Source organism: Panthera uncia, chromosome B1 (genome assembly GCF_023721935.1).
Source record: "Panthera uncia isolate 11264 chromosome B1, Puncia_PCG_1.0, whole genome shotgun sequence".
Taxonomy (NCBI): Eukaryota; Metazoa; Chordata; class Mammalia; order Carnivora; family Felidae; genus Panthera; species Panthera uncia.
In genome coordinates, this window is record NC_064811.1 from 4,321,698 (window position 1) to 4,349,609 (window position 27,912).

The 27,912-nt window shown below is 58.9% G+C and overlaps 1 protein-coding gene across 1 annotated transcript; it reads right to left on the reverse strand.

Annotated features, from left to right (window-relative positions):
* Positions 1 to 342: 342 nt before the first annotated feature.
* MAN2B2 (mannosidase alpha class 2B member 2) lies at positions 343 to 21,727 on the reverse strand. Its single transcript, XM_049632623.1, is given in 20 exon segments — positions 343 to 576; positions 1,428 to 1,627; positions 3,350 to 3,359; positions 5,816 to 5,959; positions 5,962 to 6,078; positions 6,811 to 6,962; positions 6,965 to 7,005; positions 9,632 to 9,684; positions 9,687 to 9,853; positions 9,856 to 9,907; positions 10,774 to 10,907; positions 12,495 to 12,736; positions 13,635 to 13,824; positions 15,696 to 15,719; positions 15,722 to 15,815; positions 15,818 to 15,898; positions 18,042 to 18,212; positions 19,102 to 19,221; positions 19,991 to 20,163; positions 21,652 to 21,727. Coding segments are annotated over 20 exon segments (2,475 nt in total).
* Positions 21,728 to 27,912: the final 6,185 nt, after the last annotated feature.

Consider the following 27,912-nt stretch of genomic DNA (forward strand, 5'->3'; position numbering starts at 1 on the left):
AAGTAGGAGCTGGCCAGAGTGAAGGGGACAAAGGAGATCCAGGCACAGGGAACAAGATGGGAAAGACTGAGAAGCATGAAGCTGTCTGCCTGTGGTTCCTAGGAGCTGATGATGCTGTGTGCGGTGTGACCACAGCATGGCAGGTGTCAGAACCCCCCGGGATATGCTTGCCAGTTCAGGCCTCACTGAGGATAGAGGCAAGGGGTTGTCTGCAGATGCAGTCCCCCCACATTGACCTGTGTGGGTCCCAGGCAGGTGGAAATGGACCCAAAGCCTTTCTTAACCTACTGTGGTAGATTCAGGAGGGTACAGATTCAGACACGGAAAGTAGCCTGTTCAGGGTCACACAGGTTGTAAGGGGCAGAGCTGGGATCTGACCCAGGGCTGCCCAGCTCCTGAGCCAGGCTGGAGCAGCTGGGGTTCCCGGGCACGGCCTGAGCCGGGGGGTCCCCAACCTCTGTGGTGGGAACGCTCCTGTGTCCTCCAGCTCCAGCGGTACAGGGTGCTCACGTCCAAGGTCCCCATGAGTGAGCGCTCCTCCACGGCCACCATGGGACCCAGCCCTCCCAGCACGACCTGCAGGGACAGGAGAACCAGGAGGGTGAGCTACCCCGAGGCCCCAGAGCTGAGCAGAGGCAAAGCAGGGGCAGGGCCACAACACAGCTCCTCATTAATTCTCACAGCAAAGTCCAGACAGGACTGCGGCCCCATTTTACAGATGAGGACACTGAGGCCGGGACAAGCATGCTTCCCCAAGTGCTGTGCTGGATGAGCATCCCCAGGAGGTGGAGGAGGCTCTGAGTGCCTCCGACATCCAGTCCCCGCTCTCCCTGTATTTGCTCAGGGGGGCCCAGGAAGGAGGCCAGGCATAGCTGACCATCCCTGTACCAAATGGGCATGGACCCAGCCTCCTGTGGGGGGCGGTGGGGGGAGGCCAGTGGCCGATTCTGGCCACTAAAAAGGAAGGGACCGTCTGCTACCCGGAGGTGGAGGCAGGAGGCAGTTCTGGGGAAGCTTCCCTGCCCTGACAGGAGAAAGCACTGGGGACAAGGCCCTTTGCGCTGCTGCCCGCCCCCCTTCTGCCTTCACATCTGCTGGTGGGGCCTGTGCCTGCTTGTGACCAGGGGGGACCAGCAGAAGAAAAACAGCCAGCATGCTGACAAAGACCGGCTGCAGGACAAAGTGACCCAGGAAGGGACCAGAGAAAAGACAAACACCTAGAAGGCTAGGCAGGAGGGAAGGGGTGCCTCTCACCCCCACCAGCGCCCCCTCCAGGCTTTAGTGAGAACACCCTCAACAATCTCTCTGCCAAGGTCTTTGCCAGAGGGGGTTTCACACGTGGCACGGCCTCCCTGCGGGAGCCTCAGCCCGCAGCCAGGGAGGACTCTCACAGGGGTGTGAGGGCGGGCCGGGGGTGGGTCGGTTACCTTCAGATTCACCATCACAGGCTGAGACAGAACCGGGTCCCCCCCGACCTCACACAGGTGGTGGAGCCACAGCAGGACGCAGCGGAGGTCTGCCTTGGCCTTTCCTCCATGGCCTTCAGGGACAGAAGGAGGGCGGCAGTGAGGACCCCTCTGAGCCCCAGTCCTCCAGTCTGGACCCGGCACTTTGCACCTGCTCTCCGCTCCTCACCCTCACCCGCCCCGCGAGGCAGCTGACACGGCCTCCACTTGATGGCCAAGGAAACCAAGGCTCAGAGAGGTGCAGTCACTTGCCCAAAGCCACACAGCAGGTGGGCACCAGAGGGAAGATTCTAGGTCCGGCAGCCTCCAAGGCCTCCTGCCGCACCCACAGGGGCGATGCCAAGGGTGCCTGCAAGTCTCCCCTCTGGTCTGATGTGTGGTCGTCCCTGGGCCTGTCCCCAAGCGTCCCAGTGCTCTGCCGGACCCCTTCCCTGCCCTGGGTGCTGTGGTGTGGCCCGGAGGCCCCGAGGCCGATGCACAGGGAGCAGAAGGGATGTGTCCCTTGCACAGAAGCTTGTCTTGCCTCCGTGAAGGAGGAAGCACCTGCTGGACTATGACCTCCCTCTGTCAGGGGCCCTGGTGGCCACAGTGACAAGGGCCTTCTGCTGAGCCCACCAGCCACGTGTCCTGGGGGAGAAATGAACATGGCTGTGTCAGGACGGGGGGGTTGGGCCTTCTTGCAACTGCAGCACAAGAGGCTTGTAAACTCTCTTCTATGCGTCCCGGGGCGGTGGTTATGGATTTGAGTCCTGAGTCAGGCAAGTCCCCGTCTCCTGATGACGGTGGGGGTTACGATGGTGGCGATGACAAGACACATGCTTCACGAGGCGGCCGTGAGCTTGGGGAAAGCGGGAGGATCTCACTCCATCCCCGAGGCTCTGTTCCCTCTGCCCCTCGCTCGCTGCTCTCCAGGGAGGAGGGACCTCCATTCAGTGGGCCTGGGGCACCCCCAGTCCAGCCCCTTCTCCTTTGGGAGCCAGCCGTCCACAGGAGACCCGTTGACTCTCGGTGGCTCCGCACGCAAGTGGGAAGGGGACGCTCTGCTGTGTGGGGGAGGCTGCCTGCCCAGCGTCTTCTGTGACCGGTGGGGGTTCTCGATAATGGGGTTCAGTGTTAGGAAGCCACTTGGCTGCAGAAATGAGCTGCGGTCCCCGAGATCCACTTGATCAGAGACGAAGGTGTTATCTGGCCTGTAGTCACTTCTTTTTCCTCCTTAATCTGTGGACTCCTGAGGTCTCTTTGGTGCGGCCAGGGCCCGGGTGGGGCTCCGGGGACAAGAGGGTGGCTGAGGGGCAGTCAGCCCTGCCTTTGAGCTCTGACAGGGGAAAGGGGAGGAGAGGGTCCAGCTAGACTTTGACAGTAGGATGAGTTGGTTCATGGCAGGGGTCACCTCCCCCAGGAAGTCCTCCATGATGCCTGCTGGGGGATTAACATGAATGAACATCAGCATCATTGTCCGGTGGCTTGGCGGCTTCCCCTTCTAGTCTGAGAGCTCTGTGAGTCCAGGGTCCTTGCCTACCTAGGTCACTGCTCCTAGCCCAGTGCCCAGCACAAGAGACATTTGTTCACTGAATGAACGGAAACTCCGGCAGTCAGGATCCTGAGTCCAGAGGCCAAGTGGGAACTCAGCTGTTCAGGGCTCCAGGAGGAGTCCCTGGAGGAAGCAGGACGGGTATGCAGCCTGAAGCTCTGGCAGAAGGTGGACGATGGCCGGGGGGTGGGGGTGGGGTTACCAGGGGTCCATGAGAATGGGTGTGGACAAATCCTGGACTGGGGTCCATGCCCATCGTGTGCCCTGCTTGCTGAGTGACTCTGGTTCCTCACTGCCTCCCTCTGGGCCTCAGTCTCCCCGTGAGGCAGAGAAGAGGAACAGGTGACCTCACCGAGGGGAGCCTGGTGGACATGGGGAGGGACGAGGGAGTCTTGGACTCAGATCACACAGTCCAAGAGCTGGAAGGACCCTGAATCTCTGGTCCAGCCATTTCAGAGCGCAGATGGGGAGCCTAACGCCCAGAGAGGGGACGTGGTTTGTTCAAGATCACAGGGCAGGGTCATGATTTCTCTTTAAGGTCTAGGATGTCAGCATCTCCCCTCTTGTCATCCAGGATCCCCCTGCTCAGAAGGCACCTCAGCGTCCCCTTCCTCCTTTTAGGACATGCCCTTTGAACCCTGGGCTGCAGCTGGGGCCCCCACCTCTTCCCAGTCCCTCGGCCACAGTGATGGGTCTGGGATCAGGCCACCAGCTCCTATCAGCCCCAATCAGGAACTTTCCCTGGGACTCTGCACCTGCGTCTGGAAATTCTGAGTCTGGTTCTTGGTGGGGGGAGGGGGGGCGACATGCACCGCAGAGGAGTTCACGGCCGCTTCCCAGTAAGGAGCAGACAGAGCGTCTACAGGCAGGGAGGAGCACAGCTGAGCGAGGGAGGGAGAGGGGCGGCCTCATCAAGGTTCCAGCCCCTGAGCACCAACCACAGTCCTCCCTTCCCTCTGTCCTGTGCCTGATCCTTGGAATTGAGTCTCCTAGTGGTTCAGCCAGTTCATGTTGAGAGTCACCTGCACCCAAGAGAGACCAGACTGGGGCCACTGGGAGATGCTGACCACAGCCATGAGTCCTCCTGGACACAGTGACATCCCCCTCTGCGAGAAGGGCTCCCAGTCTTCTGGAAGGAACCACGGACTGATCCTGGGGCAGCCCCCCATCTGCTGGCCAATCAGATTCCTGGTCTGGGATCTGGAGCCTTAGACCCAGAGCCTTAGAGGCAGCTCATGGCAGTCCTGGGGGGATGGCTGTGAACACCTGCTCCCCACAGACTCCCAGCTGCCCTGCCCCCACCCCGCCTGCCCAAGCCTCTTGTCCAGCTCCTCTGGTCCAGGAGCTTGCGTGTTCTGCAAAACCAGCTGCCTCTTCCCTTTCTTTTACTTACAGACAAGAGAACTTCAACTGACACCCCTCAAACTGGACCCTGATCTCTCCCAGGCTTTGCGTCCCCAGAGCACAAAGCCCCAGGCTCTCTCCTCAGCACCGCTCCCCGTGCTCCCTAACCCTAGGTCTGAATGAGCAGGCGCCCCAGTGGACAGCTCAGGAGGTCCTTCAGGAGAGCCCTGGCCCTTACACATCCATGCTGTGCAGCACCCAGCAAGCACTCAGTAAGTGCTTCTTGCGTGACCAAGAAAGAGCCTACGTGCTTCTAAAGCCCTGGGAGGGTCCCGGCTCTAAAACTGAAGAAAGGAGAAATTGTAACCCCATCTCATCAAAACCTCCGCAAGTGAGGAGAAGCAGCCCCAGTACAAGGTGGAGTGAGAAACACACCAAGTTGCATGTGGGTGTTTCATTGTGTAAGGGCTGCTCCAAAGTCCCGTCTTTAATCACAGTCCTTACTTACTGTTTCTCGTGTTCAGTTATTTCAGGAGACGCACGGGACTTCTGTACATCTACAGAGCTCTGAGTGGAGGCAATGCATGAGCTTTGCTGACCAGACCAGGGACTAGAACCACCCTCACCTGGTGACAGCATACCCAGAAATCGGATAGAACAAGTCTTTTAATGTTGATCCTCTAGGGCTGAGGGCGTCAGGCCAAATATGTCATATTGAGACAGAAAAGGAGACATTAGAGCAGAAAATGAAGCACTCAGGGCAAAGGTAGAGGATCGAATTGAAGTGAGTCTCAGATCCACTCACACCAGCTACGTGAGCTTGAGTGAACCCGAACCTCTCTGCACCACAGTTTGCCCATATATGAAAAAAAAATTTTTTTTTAATGTTTATTTTAATGTTTATTTTGAGAGAGAGTGAGACACAGCGTAAGCAGGGGAGGGGCAGAGAGAGAGAGGGAGGGAGAGAGGGAGATACACAATCAGAAGCAGGCTCCAGGCTCTGAGCTGTCGGCACAGCCATAGAGGGTCTCCTGGTCACCTGCCCCAGGTCACGGGGCTGGAGGCCAAGGTGGTGGGAGCTGATGTCCGGCTTCCACCAGGCAGAGATCTCCGAGGATCAGCTGACGGGGTCAGGCCCCGCTCCACCTTGACTGGCATCATCTCGGAATCCTCAGACCCACCCCCGATGAGGCGCTCATCTTACACGAGAGGAAACTGAGGCACGGGTGGGGACGGGGACATTCCTCTGCATGTGGGGGCGCCAGACGCCAGGTGTGACCCGGGTCGGGGCCTCCACCCCTAACTGCACGGCTGGGCAAGGGGGCTCTGCCAGACATCCCCCAGGGGCCTCTGCCACTGCAAGGGGCTGCTTTAACGGGCTCCCCGCTCCAGCCTCTGGGCGAGGGCCGTCAGGGACCACCCCCCCCCCCCGCCCCCCGTGGGCCCCGCGTCCACCGGGCATCGCAGGCCGTACCCGAGTGATGTTGTTCATGTTGTTCGTGTATTTCCGGAAGTGCCTCCGCTGCATCCGGCAGCCGCTGTTGTCCGAGGAGAGGACCCGGCGGTTGTGTAGACTGGCGCTGGTCCTCAGGATGGCCTCGCGGTTCAGCTGCAAGGCCGCCCCCCCCCCCCCCCCCCACGGCACTCCTGCTCGATGCGACGGCAGAGCAGCTCTCTGCTGTGGCTTCGTGGGACGTGGGTGAGTCGGGAGTAGATGGCCTATGTGTGATCCTGTCCCTCACCCTCCTGGAGCAGAAGCCAAATCTGTGGGTCACGCTTTGGGAACCAGTGGCTCCCCCTTCCTTCCTTCCTTCCTTCCTCCCTCCTTTCTTCCTCCTTCCTTCCTTCCTTCCTCCCTCCTTCCTTCCTCCTTCCTTCCTTCCTTCCTTCTTCCTTCCTTCCTTCTTCCTTCCTTCCTCCTTCCTTCCTTCCTTCCTTCTTCTTTCCTCCTTCCTCTTTCCTTCCTTCTTCCTCCCTCCCTTCTTTCTTTCTTCCTTCTTCCTTCCTCCTTCCTTCCTTCCTTCTTTCCTTCTTCCTTCCTGGTTTTGATCCTACCTTCCCTCCCTCCTTCCTGTCTGTAGCTAGGGCAGGGGGCAGGAAGCCCTCCTGGGCATATTATGGGAGGAGCCAGGTCCAGGTTCTTGATAAGCAGGAGCTGGGGTGCTCTGCCTGGATGGCTTAGGTCTGTCATGAAAACGCCGTGCTGTCATGAAAACGCGAGACTCCCCTCCTGTGTGAGTCACTGCCCCTGTGGGTTCCTGTCCCAGCTCTGAACTTGGACACCCTCTACGAGGCACGCAGCACGTGCGATGGAGCCAGGAGGCCAGGGAGCAGAGTAACCCTTTCTTCATCAAGCTCCCATGGAGAACGACCATGTGCCAAGCACGGGTCCCAGAGCAGGTAACCGGAGCAAACATGGGCACTCATCCCGTCAGGGCCCCGCCCACCCTCGCACGACCCTGGGGGAGCCCGAGTGCACCTGTAGGGGTACTGCCGGATCTCGGTCCTGAGCTCCCCCGCCACAATCTGCATCCCCACTGGTTTCCGGGGGCGCTTCGCGGTCTCATTGGGTGCAGACGTGTAGTTATTAGAAATGGGCTGCGGATCCATAGCATTGTTGACTCCATGAACTCCCGGGTCACCTGCACTGTGCGGTTACTCTCTCTGCAGAGACGGGAAAGGGAAAACAGTATTATGTTTGTGCACACGTGTCCCGAGCACGGTCCTCGCCATCGGGGAGCAGGCTAACGAGACCTCTCCGCAGACGCCAGCCTCGACCTGTGAACACGAGTGATCTCGGCAGAGTAAGTGACAGGCACGAGGCCGCTCGGTGAAGCTCGTGCACTTGGATCAGATAAAGCCCGTGAGACGCCCCCTCCTCCCCGAGCCATAGTGGCCTCAGATTCCTCCCGTGTGCCAGAGGGGACCCAAAGCTGGAGGGCGACAGAGGCTACATAACAGGGCTCTGAGAGCATAAGCCCAGGGGTAGCTTCCCGCGGAGGTGGTGCCTGCTCTCCAGGCGGCCAGCTGGGCCCACCCTACTCCTTTCCGCAGGACCCCAACCGGCGCAAGCAGGGGCCTTTGTCCTGCTGACCCAGATGCCCAGGTGTCAAGAGCCAGCGCCTTCACTCACCTTACCTCATCAAGTTCTCCAGACGCCCGAGGGCAGAGAATATTAACCCATTTCACACTGAGTCACGTAAGGCTGGGTTTCCCGACATCACTGGCTTCAGACTACATGCACTGTAGACATGGTGTAGACACATATATGGTGTAGATGGGTATATGGTGTAGGCAGGTATATGGTATAGACAGGTATGTGGTGTAGATGCATATATGGTGTAGACCAGTATATGGTATAGGCAGGTATATGGTGTAGACAGGTATATGGTGTAGACACGTGTATGGTATAGACGGGTATATGGTGTAGAAGGGTATGTGGTGTAGATGTATATATGGTGTAGACCAGTATATGGTATAGGAAGGTATATGGTGTAGACAGGTGTATGGTGTAGACACATATATGGTGTAGACGGGTATATGGTGTAGAAGGGTATGTGGTGTAGATGCATATATAGTGTAGACCAGTATATGGTATAGGCAGGTATATGGTGTAGACAGGTGTATGGTGTAGACACATATATGGTGTAGACGGGTATGTGGTATAGATGCATATATGGTGTAGACACATATATGGTGTAGACGGGTATGCGGTGTAGACAAGTATGTGGTGTAGATGGATATATGGTGTGGACTGGTATATATTGTAGATGCATATATGGTGTAGACGTGTATATGGTGTAGATGCGTACCTAGTGTAGATAGGTATGTGGTGTAGATGGGTATACGGTGTAGACACGTATATTGTGTAGATGCATATGTGGTGTAGACATGTATATGGATTGTACATCTGTGTGTGTGCTAAGGCACAACCATGACTGGGACCAGGAGGTGGCCCTGCCACAAGGCAGTATGTGAAGAAGTGGTTACTTCCAACCGATTTCGAGAATTTCTGTGCTACTGTGGTGGGGATGGACAGGGAGGAAGAGGAGGCATCCAAGAAGGGGCCCATTCGCCCCTTGAAGAGGAGAGAAAGAATCCTTGTCATTAGTCTGGCCCCAAGGCCTTTCCCTTCTGGCCTTGGCTGCGTGCCCCCAACATCCCTTCAGAAACTCCACTGCTCTCCCCGCTCTTCACTGACCACCCACACTGGCTGCGGTCGGCCCGTCTCCTGCCTGCCCCGTGCTCTCTCGAGAAGGGTCTGTGCAATGACCGAAGGGCAGAGCTCCTGATGGGGTGCCATGCAGTGACTGCTTGGTTGCTCTGTGGGTGCACAGCTGGGGACAGCTGGCTTGGGGCTGAGCCCCAGGTACCACTCACCTCACAGCCGTGCTCCCCTTCCCTTCTCGCTCCTTCACTCTGACGTTCTTCCAGATACTCCCCCCAGACCTCCTGCTTCTCCCGCACTTCCAGTGCTGTTGGGAGGTCACTTCAAGAAAAGCAAGTGGCTGTTCTAGCAGAGGCAGGTGGGGTGGAATGAAAACTATCTGGAGGTGGCCTGAGTATGGACAGGGCTGGCTCTAAACATCTGGGAGGCCCTTTTCCTGGAGGTCACCTGCCTTCTCTGCTGCCAACAATTAGTTGCTGAATGAGTGGATATGTAAATAGATGGCTGGCTGGACGAGTGAGTGGGCGGATGCGTGGATGGATGGACACGTGGTTGGGTGAACATATAGATGAGTGGGAGGGTGAGTGGGTGGGCGGGCAGATGGGCGGATGGAGGGGTGGTTTGTGTGTGGATACATGGATGGATACGGGGCTTAGTGGATGCATGGGTGGGTAGGTGGTTGGATGGATGCATGAACAAGAGGGATAGTGTATGTATGTAGGTATGTATGTAATATGTAGGTATGTTGTATGCATGGATGGATGGATAGGTAAACGGGAGGTAAGGAGATGGATGGATGAGTGATTTAGCAGTTGGTGGGCAGATGGGATGATTTATGTTGCTTTAAATTTAAGAAAATGCACGGCGTGAATATTATATATTTCCCCGGAGTGGGTCCTCAACTTTTGTTAGCGACCGACAGCCCTGGAATGATAAGGTTCAAGAAGGACTTTCTTGTACTGATCTAATCTGACAATACAGAAGTCAAGACACTAATGCAGGAAGGGCCTTCGCCACCTTCTGGTGGTTCCCATAGCAGGTGAGGACAGAGACAGGTGGGGAGTGACAGCTCAGGTGCCAGGACACGCCTCTGCCTCAGAACCAGCAATGGCTGCACCTCACCTCTCCCACATGCTGCGCATCAGGTTGGTGTCACAGTCCAGGAACACGGTGTTTTAATGTCATTCTTCACCGGCAACAGGTGCCTGATCCCTGGACCAGTGCACGTCCACGGCCTGCGCCCAAACTGGGTGGAACTAACTATGGTGGCAACTGGTTCGTGGATGCCCGTCTGGGTCCCCTCGGTGCTCCTGATGCCGTAGTGCCGGTAACTGAGGCCTGGAAGGTGGTCAGCACATGCAGGTCGTATGTAGGTTGTTTCTCCCTTGATTTCTGGACCTGCAAGGCCAGTGGGACAGGACACAATGTGGGTTTCAGGGCTCGAAAACCCCTCAGTCTCCTCCGTAACCTGTGGCTTGCATACCTCCTGGACTGGGTGCTCACTACCCACGAGGCAGCAGGGTCTTTCCGTCATGGACTGAGCTGACTTCCCTCCAGGCACCTCCCTGCTCGACAGGACCCGGTCCCAGCCTCATCTCCCTGCCTGCCCTCTCTCACTCCTCGGGCACCAGCATCAGCAACTGCCCTTCCTTCCAGGCACCCCTGCTGTTCCCTGCTCTGAGCATGACATTCGTGCCCAGGGGCTCAGCACTCAGCCCAGCTGGACCAGAATGTGCATTCGGAGGGTGTGCTGAATGATGTCAGCACCTCCTGCACATCCCCAGGAAAACAGTGGCCCTGGGGGACAGGCAGGGTACCCTGGGAGCCTGCAGCTCTAGGCAGTGGAAAGGATGAGAACAGACCTCGCGCACCGGGTGTCTGGGTGTGCAGACACAGGCAGCTGGGCCAGCCTGGAACACCAGCACCTCCTCGAGGCGCCCCTTTCAAGATTCCTGAGGGCCTTTCCCAGAAAAGGTGGAAATTTACATGAGAATATCAACACACCCGAGGGAGGGGGCTGAGGAGAAGCCGCCCAACCAGGTCAGACCAGCCAGGAGGTCCTACAAGGAGGGGACAGTGGGGGGCACTTTGGGCCACTTCAGATGCCCAAGGCCCAGTGTCTGTCCCATGGTGGATCCCAGGACCCTCACTGGATATGGGTTCCCATGGGGATGTCCTCGAAGTGAGGACCCCGTCGGCACACGTTTCCTTTAACTGCTCCCACTTCTGGACGTGCCCGCCATGAGCTGGTGTCACTCTCATACCTGTGCAGGCACCGGGTGGCCTGACGCATCGGTGATGCTGACCCAGGAGGAGTCCACAGTCAGGGTAATGATGGTGGTGACCGTCCAGGCCAAGGGGTTGAAGACCATGACAACGTGTCCCCCACGTTCTGGGTCTAAATGCAGAGACCTGGCTTTACCTGCTTCCCTTTGACTCACCCTACACACCTGGGTGCCCTTGTCACATGGAAATGGAGGCAGGTGAGACACAGCCCTGAGAGCTCCCAGGGGACCTGTGTATCGGGACCGGTGGGCTAGTCGGCTCCTACACTCGGCACCCCATCCTCTGCTCAGGGCTCTGTTCCTGGTCCCCGGGCAGGGAAGGCTGGAAGGGAACACACAGGGTCCCTCCGGAGAGCTGAGATTCCCCGTGCTCCTCTCACATCACTCCCTGACAGCCCCACTTGACTGATGAGGAAACTGAGGCCCAGAGAAATACAGTCACCTGCCCAACGTGACCTGCTACTAAGGTCTGGCTCCCAATTTGAGTGCTTGGTATCGGGAAGGACTGGAGAATTCTCGGGAGGCTGGAATTCTCGGGAGGCTGTCGGGGCCAGTCTCATCACCTAGCCCAGCACTTGAGCCCCAGTGATGCGGCCTGGATTCCATGTCTGTTCTATCCTTACTCCCAGCGAGGGCAGTTCTGGCCATGTCTGATGATTCCCGGATCCCTGAACACATCACACACCTCCCAGCCCCCGCCTCTGCCCAGGCTCTTCCCTGTGGCTGGGACACCTTTCCTGACCTCCTCTGCCAGTTCATTTCTCGGGGAGGCCACCCTGGTGAGGACATGGGAACGGATGGCCCCACCTGGCAGGGAACTCAGACCCCAGACTCCAGCTCGGCTGCCACTGTCTCCCCCACCAACCCCGTGATCTGTGGGCTGTGACCCTGTGTGCCGCAGGTCTGGTCCCTGGGGCCCTTCCCCGGTCTGACGGTCAGATGGCACTACACACAGACACGGGGGGAGGGGCGGCCAGGTGTGCGGTGAGGTCAGTTGTGAGGACGCACCGTGACCCGGTCTGGCTGATGTGTGGAGCTGGGGGAGGGGCAGCAGGCCTTGTGCACGGGACGTGTCAGGCACGTGTAGGGAGACCAACGTGTGCCGGTGCCCCCAGGACTTCCTGGTTCAAGAAAGCTCCTCAGTCCCAAACTGGCATCACCAATTACTCTACGGCCACAGAAGCCTCCCTTCAAACAGGCTGGAGATCCGCGCCCAAACTGAACTTCAGAGGGCACTGGGGATCCAGGCTGGGCTCAGGCCCCTGAGGACCCCTGCATCCTCTGCAGTCAGGGCAGCGCAGGGCCGCGGGTTCAATCCCTGCTCCGCACTTCCTGGCTGAGCGACCCTGAGCCCGTCCACAACCTCTCTGTTTCTGCTGTGGGTGCCCCTACACGGGGAGGATAGTGGAAGTTCCCAGCTTCCGGACTTTCCAGGCGTTACGTTAAACCCTGCATGACGCGTGCTTAGCAGATGCCAAAGCAAGTTGCCGCTTATCAGTCTAATGGTCACACGTCACAGACAGGACAGGAGCCTCCGAGCAGTCAAGGCACGTGCCAAGTTCAGGGGCACACAAGGGAGGTGGTTCAAGACTGAGACTCAGGTGTTCCAGTGCCGCTCCGTGACCCCGCGGGCTCTCTGGTCAGGACGGTCACAGCCTCCTCCCAGGTCTGCAGAAGCATCCTGCGGGGGCCTCGTTTACCCGAGTGGGCTGGGGTCCTGTCCTGGACGATGCAGGCCATCAGCTTGCGCACGCCGTGCATCCCCGCGCTCAGATTCTCCACGTACATGTCCCTCACCTTGGGCGTCTCAGTCCCAGGGATGGCGTCGTGGTGCTGCACCCGTAGCCCGACCAGAGTAGGGGAAGCATGGGATCGGGACCCGCCTCTCCAGAGCACCCGCTCACCTCCCAGGTGCTGGCTCTCCTTCCCTCTCGCCAGGTGCCTGTAGAGAAGGTGAGGGTCCCTCCCACTTTTCACAAGAGGAAACTGAGTCTCAGAGGGGCTGGTGACCTTGCAGACACCCACTGCCTGAGTCCCCTGGCTTGGGCAAGAAACAGACATCTGGATGGGTCCCGTCCCAGGTTCGTCTCTGCCGCCCAGTCTTCCTATAAAAGCTGCTGGAATGCTCCAGGCACCCTCCCGTCTCTGTACCAAGGTGGGAACGGGATCAGCTCACCTTCCCTGAGGGGACACGGAGGCTCCACCTGGCGAAGCCACTTGTCCTGCCTGCTCTGATAGCCTCTAAATTCTACCCGCTTCACCCCCAGCACACATTCTGCCAGCAACTCCCTTTAGGTGGGTGTGCAGATGTCATGGCCAGCGTGGCTCTTTTCTGGCGGGTGAGGACAAGTTACAGGATTTCTTGGGCCTCAGGTTTCCCATCTGTGCATGGGGGACAGGTGGAGATAGAAAGGTGGGACAACTTCCTCGGGGCAGCCGCCGTACGGGGCAGATCGTGTCCGCCATCGTATTCTACTGCCCCCACCCCGGGGTGGCCACGTGCTCTAACTGCACTGGGAGAATTTGAGCTCAGCGAGGGCAAAGGTGCCTGAGGCCACACGGCTGAGCTGGACGCAATCCACGCAGGACTGATGGCCACCAAAGCGGCTCCGCTTTGCCCTTTGCCCTCTGCGTAAAGTTGGCCCGAAAGCTTCCTGCAGCCCCCAGCTGAACACTGTCACTGTCCTCGCCTTGGCCCATGTCCACATGCACTTGCCTGTGACCACAGGCCTCCTCAGTGTTCTCATCTGGAAAGTGGACGTCTAGTGACCAGGGGTTGGGACAGCACACCGCACAGGGGGTTTGCAACCTGGTACCGTCACCGAGACGTGTGACGTCACCTCGGAGACCGCCCAGGGGGCCACTGCAGCTGCTTCAGGGCCCGGTCCAGGCCCAGGTGCTGCTGGGGGGCCGGCCACACGTAGCGAGTGGACACGGACTGCCCGGCATACAGCAGTGTGCTGACTCGCCTCGCCAGCCCCTTGAGCCTGCTGTGGGATGCGTAGAAGCCGGTCCAGGCCTGAAATGGATCTGGATAGAAGGGCTGGCGGTTGGCAAGAGTCTCTCTGCCCTGGGGTCTTGCTGAACCAAAGCCCCAGAAAAGCTGGGGAAGCTTGGGGCTGGGAGGCCGGTCTGCCTGGGTCACCTACGGAGGCAGCCACAGACCCCTGCTCTGGCCAGGCCGGGAGTGGCCCAGGATCCCTGGGAGGGGCTGGGGAAAGTGGGAGCATCAGGCTGGGCTGGGCCAGGCCTGGGTGTTGAAAGACTGGGTGGGGGGACCTGAGAGCCGACGGTAGACCTCGGAAGCCTGGAACAGCATGTGAGCAAAGGGTCTGGAGACTTGGGGGGAGAGGAGAGTGCGATGGGGGCCAAGTGGGCTGCCCCCGCCTGAGACGCACCCTGAGTGCAGGCAGAGGCCTTTGCGTGGGACTCGAGGGCAATGGGGGGTCCCGGGACAAGCCTGCAATCAGCGGGTCCCTCTGGCAGACCAGGGAGGTGGGATGGCGTGGGGGGGACCTGAGGGATCCGGTAGCTGCCGTCCTGACCTGCACAGAGGATGAGGCCTGACCAAGGCTTGGGTGGGAGCAGGGTGGGGCTGGGTGCCTCCGGGGGCGGCTGGGTCTCACAAGGTGGGTGACAGTTCCTACTGTTCTTGCCTCCCGCCTCCTCCCTGGCTGGGCTGTGCCTGCATTCCCTGACCTTGACCCACGGGACCTGAGCCACATTGGGAAGGGTAGCCATGCTCTCCGGGGAAAGGCCGCAGGCTGTGGGGACCGCTAGACCATGTTGCCCACAGCTCCTCCGGCAGGCTGAGGGTCCTGGTCGGGCAGGGGCACCCCACAGCCTGAGCTCTACTTTAGGCACCAGGCAGGCCTATTGCCTTCCCAAGGCCCCAGTGACTTAGAGCAGGGCCCAGGGCTCACCTCACCTGTCCAGTGTCCACATAAAATTGTCTCTGCCCGGGGGCCTTCAGGGAGGGAGCCAAGCCCATTGAGTACACCTGCAGGACTGTGCCATATCTCCGCCTCCTAGATGCAGCCCCGTCCACGGCAGCACAAGCCCACCCCCCTCCCTGTAGCCCCTCCTACCTGGATTGTAACCCCGCCCACAGGGATGTAGTCCTGAACTTCAACTATGACCACGCCCATATCAAATTTAACCCCTTCCACCTCTACTGTAACCAAGCACACACCCAGGAAGCCCTCCCAGCTGAATGGAGCCCAGGCCTCACGGATGTGACCCTTCCATCTCACTATCTCCCAGCCCACTTCCGTGAGGCCACACCCGCCGTTACTGTAACCACGTCCACTTGAATGTATCCCCTCCCACAGTGAATTAACCTCCCAGGTCAATGTATCCCTTTCCACTCAACTGTAACCCCGCGCACTTCAATATGTCCTCTTTCTTCTGGGCCGTAAGCCCTCCCACAATGCAGTGGCCCCTCCCACCTAAACTGTGACCACGCCCACAGCCATGAATCTCCTCTCATCTCTACATCCAGCCAGCTCTCCAACCATACACGCTCTGAATGGTAGCGTCCTCAGAACAATTTGCCCCACATTCTCACCATCCAGACAAGAGACCAAGGCGACAAGAGACTAGACCAACCCGTCTCATGGCCGTGTCAGCACAGGGCTCAGCCCAGTTCCAGCCCCGCATGGGGCTGGAACCTGACATCTCTCTGGAAGGGAAGGAAATGGAGAGATGGGAAAATGGGTGCTATGGAGCCATTATGTGAGTATCTTGTCTATACTAAGATGTGTAGGTGGGACAGCTAGGCGGGACAGGACCCGTCTCGGCCCCAGTGACCCTCACAAACTCCATCAGCAGGGCAGAGGCGACACTCAGGCGGGCGCCCTCCCTGGCACCAGATCTCCACCCCAACCTGCAGACGCTCATACCTGAGGAATAGGGCAGGAAGTCCCGTGGTCGTGGATGTTCCAGGCGACATTGTGAGTGTGCACGGCACGGAAGTAGTCGGCCAGCGTGGCGTGCTCCACAAAGATGCCAAGCTTGGAGGCGGAGAGTTAGAGTTGATGAATTCCATCAGAAGGTCCATGTTGGTGAACTGGAGCGAGGCGTTGAAGAACTGCTTGTCACAGCCCTGCGGGAGGGGGCATGGCACAAAGCCTTGTAATTCCGGGGAGAGCCCGGCCCAGGCAGAGCCCGCCCCTCATGAAGGGCCCTCCCACTCTCCCTGGAAGCCAGGCCCAGGCAGAGCCCTCCCCTCATCAACTGGCATGAAGGGCCCTCCCACTCTCCCTGGAAGCCTCAGAACCCCAACCAGCTCCCTGACTGCGACTGTTGACCCTTTCTTTTTGTCTTGTCTTGTCTTTTTTTCTTCTCTTCTTTTTTCTTTTCTTTTGTCTTGTTTTTCCTCTTTCTTATCCTTTTCTTTCTCTTCTCCTTCCTTTTTTCTTTCTTATATTATGTTTTACATCTCAAGTATTTGTTAATCTTATAACTGGGCTTTGGACCTTTTGAACACCATCATCCAGTTCCCCCCACTTCCCCACCCCCACACCTCTGGCATCCATAGATCTAATCTCTATTTCCATAAGTATAGTTTTCCTCAACTCCACATATAATTGAGATTATATAGTGTTGGCATTTGTCTAAATTATTTCTGGTATGTACCTGGGCAACAGGTACATACGTGAAAAGGTGCTCCACATCACTCCTCATCAGGGAAATACGCTTCAAAACCACAATGGGATTTCGCCGCACACTCGTCAGAATGGCTATCGTGAAAACCACTAGAAATAACAAGTGTTGGCGAGGACGTGGAGAAAAGAGGATGCTGTGCACGGTGGGTGGGACTGTGCATTGTTGGAACTGTGATGGAAAACAGTATGGCAGACCCTCAAAAAATGAAAAGTAGAACCACCATGTGGTCTAGCAACGCCACGCTGAGTATTTACCCAAAGAAAACGTAAACACTAATTTGGAAACGGGTATGCACCCCATATTCACATACAGGCAACTCAACGTTCATTTACGCTCATTATTTACAATAGCCAAAACATGGAGAGAACCCAAGCATCCATCAGTGATGGACGGCAAGTAGACTTATTGGGCCTGTCATTTTGCAATACAGCCAAATATGGAATGGTGTGTTGCAGGCTGAAACGAGCATAATGTGATCTGCCAATTACATCTCAGTCAAAGGAGAGAACTGTGTCATTAAAAAGAAGGTCCCCCCAGAAATAGTCGCGGTAATCCTAAATGAGCCTTGTTGAGATTTTGCCATGGGGCGGAAGATATGAAATGACGTCTTCTGAGACTGCACGTGAGAGATGGAGTCCGGCCCAGGGGAGGCGAAGCCTGTAGTTGGGACAGACGGAGAAGCGTGAGCCTGGATGAAGTCGTTCAGTTGCTTCGGACGTGGATGAAGTTGTTCAGTTGCTTCGGACGTGCGGCCCGTGTGATGGCCACACCCCAGCAGCGCTCTGCAGATTCTGCCGGAACATCCGAACACCTGCAGTTGCTGGTTCACCGAGGAGGGGCCCGCCGAGCACCGACGAGACAAGAGGGGAACGAGGAAAGTTCTCACGAGGTCTGACGGGGGAGCCCAGGCCGAATCAGCCCCACAAGCTGCCCGCGCGATGAGGCCGCAGATGCGTTAGCTCTCGCGCTGCCCAAGGACAAGGATTCCTCATCATCCCGCCCGGCGATTTTGGTGTGAGCTCATGACACAAAGTGATGGGGATAGACAGCCTGATGGGCAACTTCCCTTCGCTGTCGGACTTGCACAGACCCCTGGGCACAGGGCTGCAGTGGCCCCACAAATGCCTGCTGCTGGGTCTAGGGTCCTGAGGCAGAGTGGGGGCAAGGTCATGATCGGCCCCCCCGTGTGCTGACAGCAACCTCCACAGAAGGAGCACGGGAATGCGACATGTGTCAGGACGGCCTAAACTCATGCAGCCACACGACACCTCTCTGAAAGGCCTCATGGTGCCTCTGAAGAGGGAGGTCACAGAGCAATCCTGACAGGGTTGTGTGATCCGGACACAAGTCATGTTAGGCGGGCCTTTCTGTTCTCCTTGCCAACAGCACATTCTGCATTTGAACTGTTGGGAAAGTAAATATTTCAAGTTCTTGTTTCTTTATCGTCCAGTTACGACTTCCGCTCTGGTTCAAGACCCCAGTGTAGTTATAGTATTTTGATTGAAATGCTTATGATATTTTGACTCCTGACAGGTGTCCAGGGCTGTGCTGTGGACCCCGGGGCCGGGACCCCGCAGTACCCAGGGCCAGAGGACGTGCGGTGTTTGGAACCAGGCGGCCCGCTCCTTCACGTTGTTCAGTAGGGCCATGGCGTAGTATCTGATGTGCTGAGTGACGGGACGAATCGTGCCGGGATATATCCTAATGACGGGTGGTTCTGGGAAGACAGCTGAGCCATCCCAGGAAAAGCCCTCTCTGCAGGAGAGGGAAGGGTTAGGGGAGCCCCGCCCCAAGAAGGCAAGGCAGCTTGGCGTCCAGGATCCTGCACAGGCAGGCTGCAGGTGCAGCTCAGGGACTTCGGACTGTCACTCGGGCCTCCTCCCCGACCTGTGTGATGGGCAGGTCGGTGGTGGCAGACAAGACGGGGCTCAAATCCCCGGGTTACAGTTCGCCAGCTGTGGCACCTGAACACATCATGTTCCCTGGGCCCACACTGCCTCAGCCGTCTCGTGGAGCCCACACCCTGTGCGTGGCATAGCCCCCAACTAGACACTCGGGGACTGGATGCCCCTAGTTAGGGTCCTCCCTGCCTCACTCTGGGCAGCAGGGGGTGCCATGGGGGGATCGCAGGCCAGCTTCCAGGAGTGGCCGCTTGGATCCTCTCTGGACCTCAGTCTCTTCATCCGTAAAACATCCTGACCGGGGTTGGTTGATAAGATAGATGAACGACATCACTGGAAACCAGCTGGAAACCAGCGCTGACACAGAGCAGGGCTAGACAAGTGGGGGTGACTGGTCGTGAATCCCACATCTGGCATCTACTCACCAGCTGCCCATCTCCTGGCCCACCAGTCTCTCCTGTTCAAGGAGTGGGGAGCCAGCTCCCCCACAGCCTCCCAGGTACAAAGGGCCAGACTGGGTGGGACCCAGGGACTCCCACCCCAAGGAACCCAGAGGCTGACGGCTCCCACGATGGAATTGGCCAACGCAACTGTCACTGACTCTGCCAAGCTGACCACAGGACTCTGGCTGAGTGGCCCTGCCTCAGTTTCTCTATCTGTAGCCGGGGTCCTGAGAGCTTCTCCCAAGGGGGTGGCTGGGAGGGTGTTTCTGAGGCGACGCAGGCAGAACGCCTAGAACGAGGGCCCCCCCCAAGGAAGGTGCCGCTCACGAGCAGTAGCCAAACTGGTTCAAGATGTGCGTGCAGATTTCCTGCTGAGCCGAAGGGGATGGGGACCCTCGCTACACGAACTGCTGCCCCTGAAAACCCAGGGGACAGAGTGAGGCCCGACATGACAACGCGATGGCCTTGGATCTGCCTCCCTGGCCACCCCTGGGTCTCTGTCAGTGGTTCACGACGCCATCCCCTCTGCCCCCTCGGTAGACCTCCTCTGACCCCCCCAGGGCCACGTACGGTTGTGGAAACTGCCCTCTGGCAGGCGCGAGCCAGCTCCCTCACCCACCCCGTCCTCAGCGGGGGACTGTCTCTGCTCAGGACCCAGGAGAAGTTCCTAGTGGCTGTGGTCGAGGAGCCCCTGCACGGGGAGCCACTCATCTCCCACTAAGCGTGCGGTCTGTTTCTTAACAGTCCTGATGGTGCGGAAGCGTTCGGGGTTACCAAGCAGGGGAATCCTGGTTGTTAGCACTGACTGTGGTCCCCGCACTGCACCTGTTTCCTGAATCTTCCGTGACTCGGTTTCTGCACCTGAGATGTGCGGGGGCGGGGAGGGGGCGCACCCAGCTCACAGGGTCCGCTGCGGGTGAACCGGCAGCGACACGGGATGTGCGCTCCGCGTGTGGCAGGGCACGTAGTGGGGCTCAGGACGATGTCATTTCTCTTGCTCAGCTAGAGCCTGGTTCCACCCGAGGGTAACGGCTACCAGCCGCGGCTAGCCTTTGTGTCGCACGCTATCAGCCGAATACTCCCGGACAGAGTCCTCGACAGAGCAGGGGGCTTTGTCACATGCCCTGAACACGGAGGGAAGCAGGCAGCGGCCAGGGGCGGCAGCGGGTGTGACTCAGCAGTCGCCTGGGACTCTTGCATGGCGTCCTTCAGGTCACGGTCGCTCCAGGAGACGACGAGCGCGTGGACGCCCGCCAGGGCAAATCGGGTGGGGGTCGTGGGGGAAGCACCAAAGGAGGCGACCTGCCAGGAGAACCGCGGCCAGACCCCGGAGGTTTCATACAGGAACCCGTGTCCTTCTGCAAAGAGAGCACGGCCTTGCTGGTGACGCCCGCTTGCCCAGGGCCCCCTGCCTTTCCAGGGTGCCGGAGTGCCATCCGGGCATTGGCTGCAACAGATCCGAACACAGAGGGCGTCACGCCAGGATCCCCCGACACTTCATCTATCATTCATAACTTGAGAGCCACCGCGTGAGCCCGATGACAGGTTGAATGCTGCAGGGGAAGGACAGCCCCAGACTCACGTCAGTCATTGATTCCTGATTCCCAGGCCTCCCCCCAGTGTTGTCTTGGAACCGTCCCAGAGCTGAGACCATGGCCTTCGATCACACTGCCTGCAACTACCCACCCCCGTGACTTGGGGATGCTGCCTGCGGCCCACATGACCCTGGGGTTCTGGGACAGAACCATGAGCAGACCCAAGGCTGGATCAGGCCAGGAGAGGTGACTGCTGGCAGGTGTGGGTGGCTGAGGAAGTCGGGGTCTGCTGCACGCAGGAGGGGATAAGGACCAGCCAGGGGGGATGGATGTGGTGTGGGCTCCTCGCCCTCAGGGATGGTGGGGGAGGAGGCAGAGGGTGTGGGGGCAGCAGAGGAGACCAGGAAGGAGCCACAGAGGGGCTGGAAGACTTGTGTGGAAGGTAGAGTTAGGCCTGGACCATGGTTGGAGCCAAGAAGTCATGTGGGTTAAGTCGGCTTGGCTCTCTGGGAAAGATTCCCCCCACCCCTTCACTAAAAAGAGTCAGGACAAATGCCCCTTTGTCCCTTTTCTTGCCTTGAGTGGGGATGTATGGCAACATGATGCCTGGAGCTGTGGCAGCCACTTGGGACCTGGAGGGGAGGTGCCCAGAAGTCGAGGAAACATCAAAGAGCTGCCCAAGCGGACCCCAGACCAACCCCAGCTTGGGCAGTGAACAGAAATGTCCTCAAGACTCAAGTCACTCCTGCTCAGGTTCTCTGAGCCTCCTGCACAAATCATCCCTGAGCCGCAAGTGAAGAGGTGATTAGTGAACGGAACTGCTAATTGCCCCCAAGGAACAGTGTCCCCTTCGTTCTTCTAGTGAGACGAGCACACCCCCCTCTTAGCCTCAGCGAGTTGCAGGGACTCCTAGCTAGATCCTGCCTCCCACAGCAGGTGCCTCCAGCCTGACCAATGGGCTGTGAGCTAAATAATGGACTGAATTCCCAGCATCCCTTGAGGCTCTCTCAAGTCACATGACACCGTCCTGCCCAATGAGACACGAGCAGGAATTGTGGACTCCAACCCCCAGCGTCCCCTGCATGCAGCTGACAGACCCCCAGGGTGCAGGGGGCTGCGGGAAGGGGCCGAGAGCCGGGGCTGGACTATCCCGGGACAGGAGTGCCCCCCTGACAGTCCCAGTGTGTCCTTCGTTCGGGACCGGACCTTCCGCTGCCCTCCACGGCAGGCAGTGGCGCCCCAGCGCCTGAGGCGGGAGCCGGGCTCTTTCTCACTGGGGACCGGGTGGGGGCGGAGCTGTCCCTCTGGCACCTGCCTCTCCTTGGGCCTCCGCTGAGGGTCCCGGCTGCGGTGCTGGCCCCTCAGCGAAGGGGAGGAGGGCTGCCATCTGGCCACACTCAGCTTTTCCTGGTCACTGAGGTGCTGAGGACAGATGCCTCTCCCCGCAGAGAAATGTCCGGTCCCAGAGTAAGGTGAGTATGGGCGGCGTTCAGAGCAGGAGGGAGGTAGAGAGGGGTGAACACAGGTTGCTCACTGACGGGTTGGGCGCCCCCAGGATCCCCCTGCCGCCAGAGGAACCCTGTCTGTCCTGCGGAAGAAACGGCTCAGAACGCAGCTACGCCCAGGAGAAGGTCAGAGAGCAGGGTGGAGGTCAGCGGCCAGAGGCCCCAGCCCCTAGGATTCTATTCTGTCCGTCCTGAGTCCCCCCCTCCCCGGGACTCATCTGGGCCCGCCTGGCCTCCTGGCTTCTTCCCTCTGGTCTGGGCCTGACTTGAAGCTGGGGACCCGCAACGGGTGGGGGTGGTTGAGGACCAGGAGCCGTGCAGGGCGGTGGCCAGCACTCCCGGCTACTTCCGGAAACACTGGCCCCATGTGCACACAGGTCACAGCCAGGGGATGCGGACAGCAGGGTCGGGGCTTTTGCAATGTTCCCCCAAGCCCCACCCTGGAGAGTCCTACAAACGCACTGTCTGTCTCCATCCTGCGGGTACAAGTAGACACAGAGCAGGGCCCGGCCGGGCTGGCTCTTTGTTCTTGCTGAGAGCATCATGACCCAAACCCAAACCCGGGAGGTGTTGTCCTTGGAGCCGGTAAAGGACAGGGAACACGAGGGGAGACCCTTGCAGGGCCAGGAGGGGAGGCGCTGAAGCCTCTGTAAGGGGACGGGGAGGTTTTCATGAAGGGATCACAGAGGCGGCCACATTCCCGCTCACCTTGCTGTGGCGTCACAAGCGGAATGCCCGCTCAAAGCTTGCTGGGAACAGGGAAGAGGGGGGCTCGGAGGCAGGGATCCAGGTGCCACGCTGGCCGCGCGGGCTCCCCCTTCTCGGGGAAGGTTCACTCTGTAAGCCTCGCCGCCACCGTGGCCACGATGGCAACAGGCCCCCCTCCTAGGGTGTGAGCGCGGGCCAGGGCCACAGGACAAGCTCCCCGCACAGGGCAGGGGAAGTCATGGTGAACAAGAGAGAGATGTGAGGGTCTGAGAGGAGAGGGTTCTGTCGGCAACACCACCTTCTGGAGGGAAGCCGCAAAGTCTAGTGTTGAGTGAAGTCTAGAAATAAGGCGTGAGAACCAGAGGTACGACAAGGACCCCAGGAAAGAGGGCAGAGGGGGGAGCCGCCGGGGAAGCGTGTCCTCCGCAAACAGAAACAGAGAGTCAGGAGCCCCAGCAGCCTGCCATCGGGACAGGGGGAGGCTCTGCTTGAAAGCATTTGGTGAGTGGTGAGGAAGTGTCTCCAGGACAAATGTGGATGGTGATGGCGAAGGGGGCGGGGATAGGGAGAGCCTCAGCCTTCTGACCTATAAAATGGGAATTTTTAGGTCTATCCTTAGGGATGGTGTAAGTATTACGTCATCTGGCAATGTAAAGTGACCGCCCGTGTCTGACCCAGCGTGAGCACTCAGCTAACAAGCAGCAGGTCCCCCCACTCCAGGTTGTGAGGCTGGCTGCTCCTTGGACGTCATTTTCGATTTTCATGCATTAACATCCACTTGCGCTGGCTCTGTGCCAGGAGGCCAGAGGACAGATGTGCTCCTTCAGGATGCCCTTGGGTGGGAGCTAGGCAATGGTCTGGGTGGGGTGCTGCCCACAGGAGACGCTGCTCTGGTGCTTTGAGGTTCCTGGAGGATCCCCGAGGCCTTCTCGGAGGAGGGGGTGAGGGAGCTGGGTCTCCAAGTCCAGGAAGGAAGATGGGGGTAGGGGGATGGCGATGAGCCACAGGGGGAAGAAACAGAGTGATCTCCAGAGCTGGGGGTGGGTGGCCAAGGGACCAGGCGCCGGGGAGATGGCTGGTAGGCCACCTAGAATTGGGTGGGGTGTGGAAGGAGAGCCAGGGCAAGGTGGGGTGTCTGCAGGGCCCTTTCCATTCCTCTGCTCCCCCCTCTTGCAACCCCTGGGTGGCCCCTCTTCCTGGCCGTCCCCACTCCCCTCCCTTCCTGGGGCCAGTTTGAGGGGCGGACATCCCTGAATCCAGACACACTGACATCTTCGGGGTTATTTCTTGTGCCCATTTCTGGTGAGGTGGCTGCGACCCCGAGAGGGTCAGTGTACTCTTTGTCCCTCAGGATCACTGCTGGGGTCACTGTTTGTCCAGCCTTCTTGGAACTGGCTTCTCTGGCCCGGCCCAATCCCTGATCTTGTTCAGACTCCTGGTAAGTAGGGGAGCAGTATCCCTGCCCCAGGTAGGGCCCGGGTTTGGGAAAGACAGGGCACAGAAGGATCTCAGGCCAGAGTCCAAAAGTTAGAGCTTGAGTCCTGCCTCGGCTGCTTTCTTTGAGTCCCTTACTGTCCCCCACCCTCTGTGTCTTCTCCGTGAAATGAGCATCATAATAAGGCTGACGAGGCAGCAGGTAGCTGTGGAGTGGAGGAGGGGCCATGGGGAGCATGGGAGGGAGCCCGAGTCTCCAGTCTCGGCCTCTCAGCTGCCATCCCGTGCTGGCCATCCGGTCCCTATCCCCTACTCCCCACCCTGTGCACCCACCCGTGCCTGCACCATGCACCCGAAACCCACCCTCCTTGTTCTGGCTCCAGGCCATGACTCTGAGCTGCTGCCCCCCCCCCCCCATGCCACAGGAGTGATGGGCTGGGAAGGAGGGGGACGAAGGGTAGCAGGAGGAGGAAGAGTGGAGGGGAGAGATAGGGAGGGGATGGGAGGGAAGAGGAAGTGGAGGGGGGAGGGGGGAGAAAAGGAGGGAGGTGGAGGAGGAGGAAGAAGAGGAGGGAGGGGAGGAGGGATGGTGACGATTCTAAGTGTTTGCGGCTGAACTGTGGACGGCGCATCCATAGCCCAGGGCAGGACGACGAATGCGTGAACGAATGAACGACTGGTACAAGGTCTGTCGCGGCTTTCCCGAAAAGGGCCAGCCGACTAGCGTTACAGCCTTGTCCTCCTCGCTCTGAGCCCCCTCGTCCTGCTCCCGGCCGGCCAGGAGTTGTGCGAGGCCATCGCCCCAGGAGTTAGACCCTAGGCTCCGAATCCAAGTGTGTGTGTCACGTGCTTGTGCGGGTGACAAATACTGAACACGCCCATGTCGGGAAGACACTGCGCAATACGGGAAAAGGTTGGAGCAGAAGATCCAGGTCCCGTTCTGCTTTCTTCCGACGCAGGACCAGCCCCATAGTCCGTGGCGCCCAGTGTAAAACGCAGAGCCCGTGTTCAAACAGTAGGCAGAATGCGGTTGAAAGCAGCCAAGAGAAAGCTTTTTCTTTTCTTCCGTGGCCTCACTTTAACCTGTCCTGCTATTTCTTTTTCTTTCTTCCCCCCTTCCTTCCCTCCCTCCCTCCCTCCCTCCTTCCTTCCTCCTTTCTTTCCCTCCTTGCAAGTTATTTATTTGTTTTGAGATTGAGAGAGAGAATGAGTGAGTGGGGGAGGGATAGAGACAGAGGGAGAGAGACAATCCCAAGCAGGTTCAGTACCACCAGCACAGAGCCTGATAGGGGACTTGAACTCGCGAACCCTGAGATCGTGACCTGAGTTGAAATCAAGAGTCGGATGCGGAACCCACTGAGCCACCCAGGCGCCCCTGTCCTGCTATTTCCATTTGCTAGTTAGTGTCATGTTGGCCACAGGGATCCTGGCGGCTGAGTGTGGACCGTCACGGGCTCCTCCAGGCCTCTGTGCCCCTCCCGCCAGCCACAGGCTGATGTGTCCGGGCCGGACTGGGGAAGTCGCCAGCCATCGCCCCTTCCCCGGGGCCCAAGCGGCCCAGCGGCCCAGCGCACAGTGGACGGGCCCCACGCAGGCTGCCGCAGCCTCTGAGCTGAGAGAGTGGGTGCCTGCACCCCCCGGCTGAGCTGCCTGCAGGGGTGCGGCCTGCTGAGGGCGGGTGGCCTCAGCCAGCCCCACCGTGAGACGCTGTGGGCCCACGCATCCAGCCCACCTCCCCCAGCTGCCACCCCACACTCTGGGCCCTGCCAGGGACACGGGGGCAAAGGACAAAGAGGCGCAGGAAGGGTGGGGTCCTGCATGCCGGGGTCAGGGGAGCAGGAAGGACCTGCGCTGGGACCACACACGAGCCGGGGCCCCCGGCACGTGCTCAGCTGCTCCTTTGGATTCACTTACAAAACACAGTCAATGGTGAAATGATGAGGGGTTTTCTGCCTGTGACCACAGAGCAGGAAACCCCAAGCACGGGCTCCTTCTGAGCACGGGGCCCCGTGTAACCACACAGGCCACACACGCTCGAAGCTGCCGGTGCCCTACCCCCATTTCCCTTCCAGCGCGAACTTGCTGGTGATGGGGCAGGAAGCGTCTGACACCCTGGGGAGTGTGGGGAAGGGCGGGGCCTTTCCGAAGGCTTTCCCCGTGTTAGCTGCTCCCACCCCCACGACATGCTACGGGACAGGTGCTGTTACTGCTGCATTTTACTGAGGCACTGAGAGGTTAGGTGACCGGCCTGAGGTCAAACAACAAGTAAGTGGCAGATGGCCTTTCAGGCTGCTCCGGGTTCAAGGCCACACCCTGAAAGCAGGTGCAGTCCTACAGCAAGAACGTGGGCCATAAGGCAGGGGTGACTGTGCTGTGCCGTCACCTCCAGCGACGTGCCCTGATTGGAGAACTGGGGTGGGGTTAGAAGGGCCCCCTCCCGTTCCTAGGGGCTGGGGTGTCCTGTTCCCATCAGACACCCTGGGGTGCTCTGTGGGATGAAAACGGGTGACATTTAGCAATCACACAGGGCGATCTAAGACATCTATCCGGTCGTGGTAGCGGCTTCCCGGGCCGCTTCGACCAAGGTCTGCGGACTGGACAGCTTAAACAACGGGGAATGGTCTCACTGTTCTGGGGCCAGAAGTCCAAGATCAAGGTGTCAGAGGGCTTGGTTCCTCTGGTGGCTGTGAACAGAATGTGTCCTGGGCCTCTCCCACTTCTGGGGTTCTGCTGGTGGTCTTCGGGGCGCTGCGGCTCGTAGATGCCCTCATGGCGTTCTCCCTGTACGCATGTCTGTGTCCTAGCTGCCGGACTGCCTGGTCGAGAAGGGGCGCCGGGGGGTGGGCGACCGATCCCCATTACCAAAGGGAAGTTGGGTGCCAGCTTCATACAAACTGGCACCCAGGGGGCTCACTGGGGTGCCGCTTACTACTGCCGCACGTGATGAAAAGGTCATTGGAGATGGCAGCCACCCTGCCTAGAGAAGACCTTCAAAGACCCGACCCCTCATCAGTGACAGATTGGGCCCTTCCCTGGGACAGCCCCCCGGGAACTGTGTCCGGTGAAATAGGCGTGTTACAGCTGCAGTGATACAAGGACTGTGAGGGTGGGCTTAGTCATGGCTTCCACTCAGCAAGCACCTGCGGTGCGGCCGATTGGGTGCTGGGAAAGTAGGTCATCCCTAAAGCTAATACGTTAGCCAATTACAGGTCACGGTGCAGTGAGCCTCCTCTGCTCTCCTCCTGTTAGAGGTGAGGCCAGAGGCCAGAGAGAAAGGTGAGGTGGCCAGCAGGTGGCCGAGCCAGCCCCTGAGCCCACGGCCCTTGGCTCCAACACCGGCGGTCTGTCCCCACGGCAGGAAGGATGCAGGTATCACCAGTCTCATTTTGCAGACGAAACGGCCGAGGGGTTTTCCCAGATGGCAGGGCTTGTGAGTGGGAGGATGGGGCCCTGGCCTCCTGGGTGCGGTGGTGACCAGCACATCCATTTGAGATACGCACACGAGGTGCAGTCATGCATACTTGCTACAGCCCTGGTCCATCCAGGGCTCCTTAATCCTTCATCCACTCCCTAATCCTCTGAGGCAGGTGCCATGACTACCCCATTTTGCAGAGAGGTTCAGCACTGGCTCAACAGCGCATAGCTGTGAAAATCAGGGCATCATTCACGTCAACCCGGAACCAGAGCTCCTCTTCACCACCTGTGCGCTCACCGAGATGTGTCTCGGGTGTCACGTGTGCATCCTAATGACGACACTGGTGGGAAGCAGGCTTGGGTCAATGCAGGAAGGACAGCAATTAGTAAGGAGCTGTGGTTCTCCTGCACCTACTCATCCATCCGTGTGTTCACGAGTTCACTTAAGAGGGCACTGTCGCAGCCCTGGGGACGTTGCAGTGAGCGAGACAGACAAGGCACCTGCTCTTGA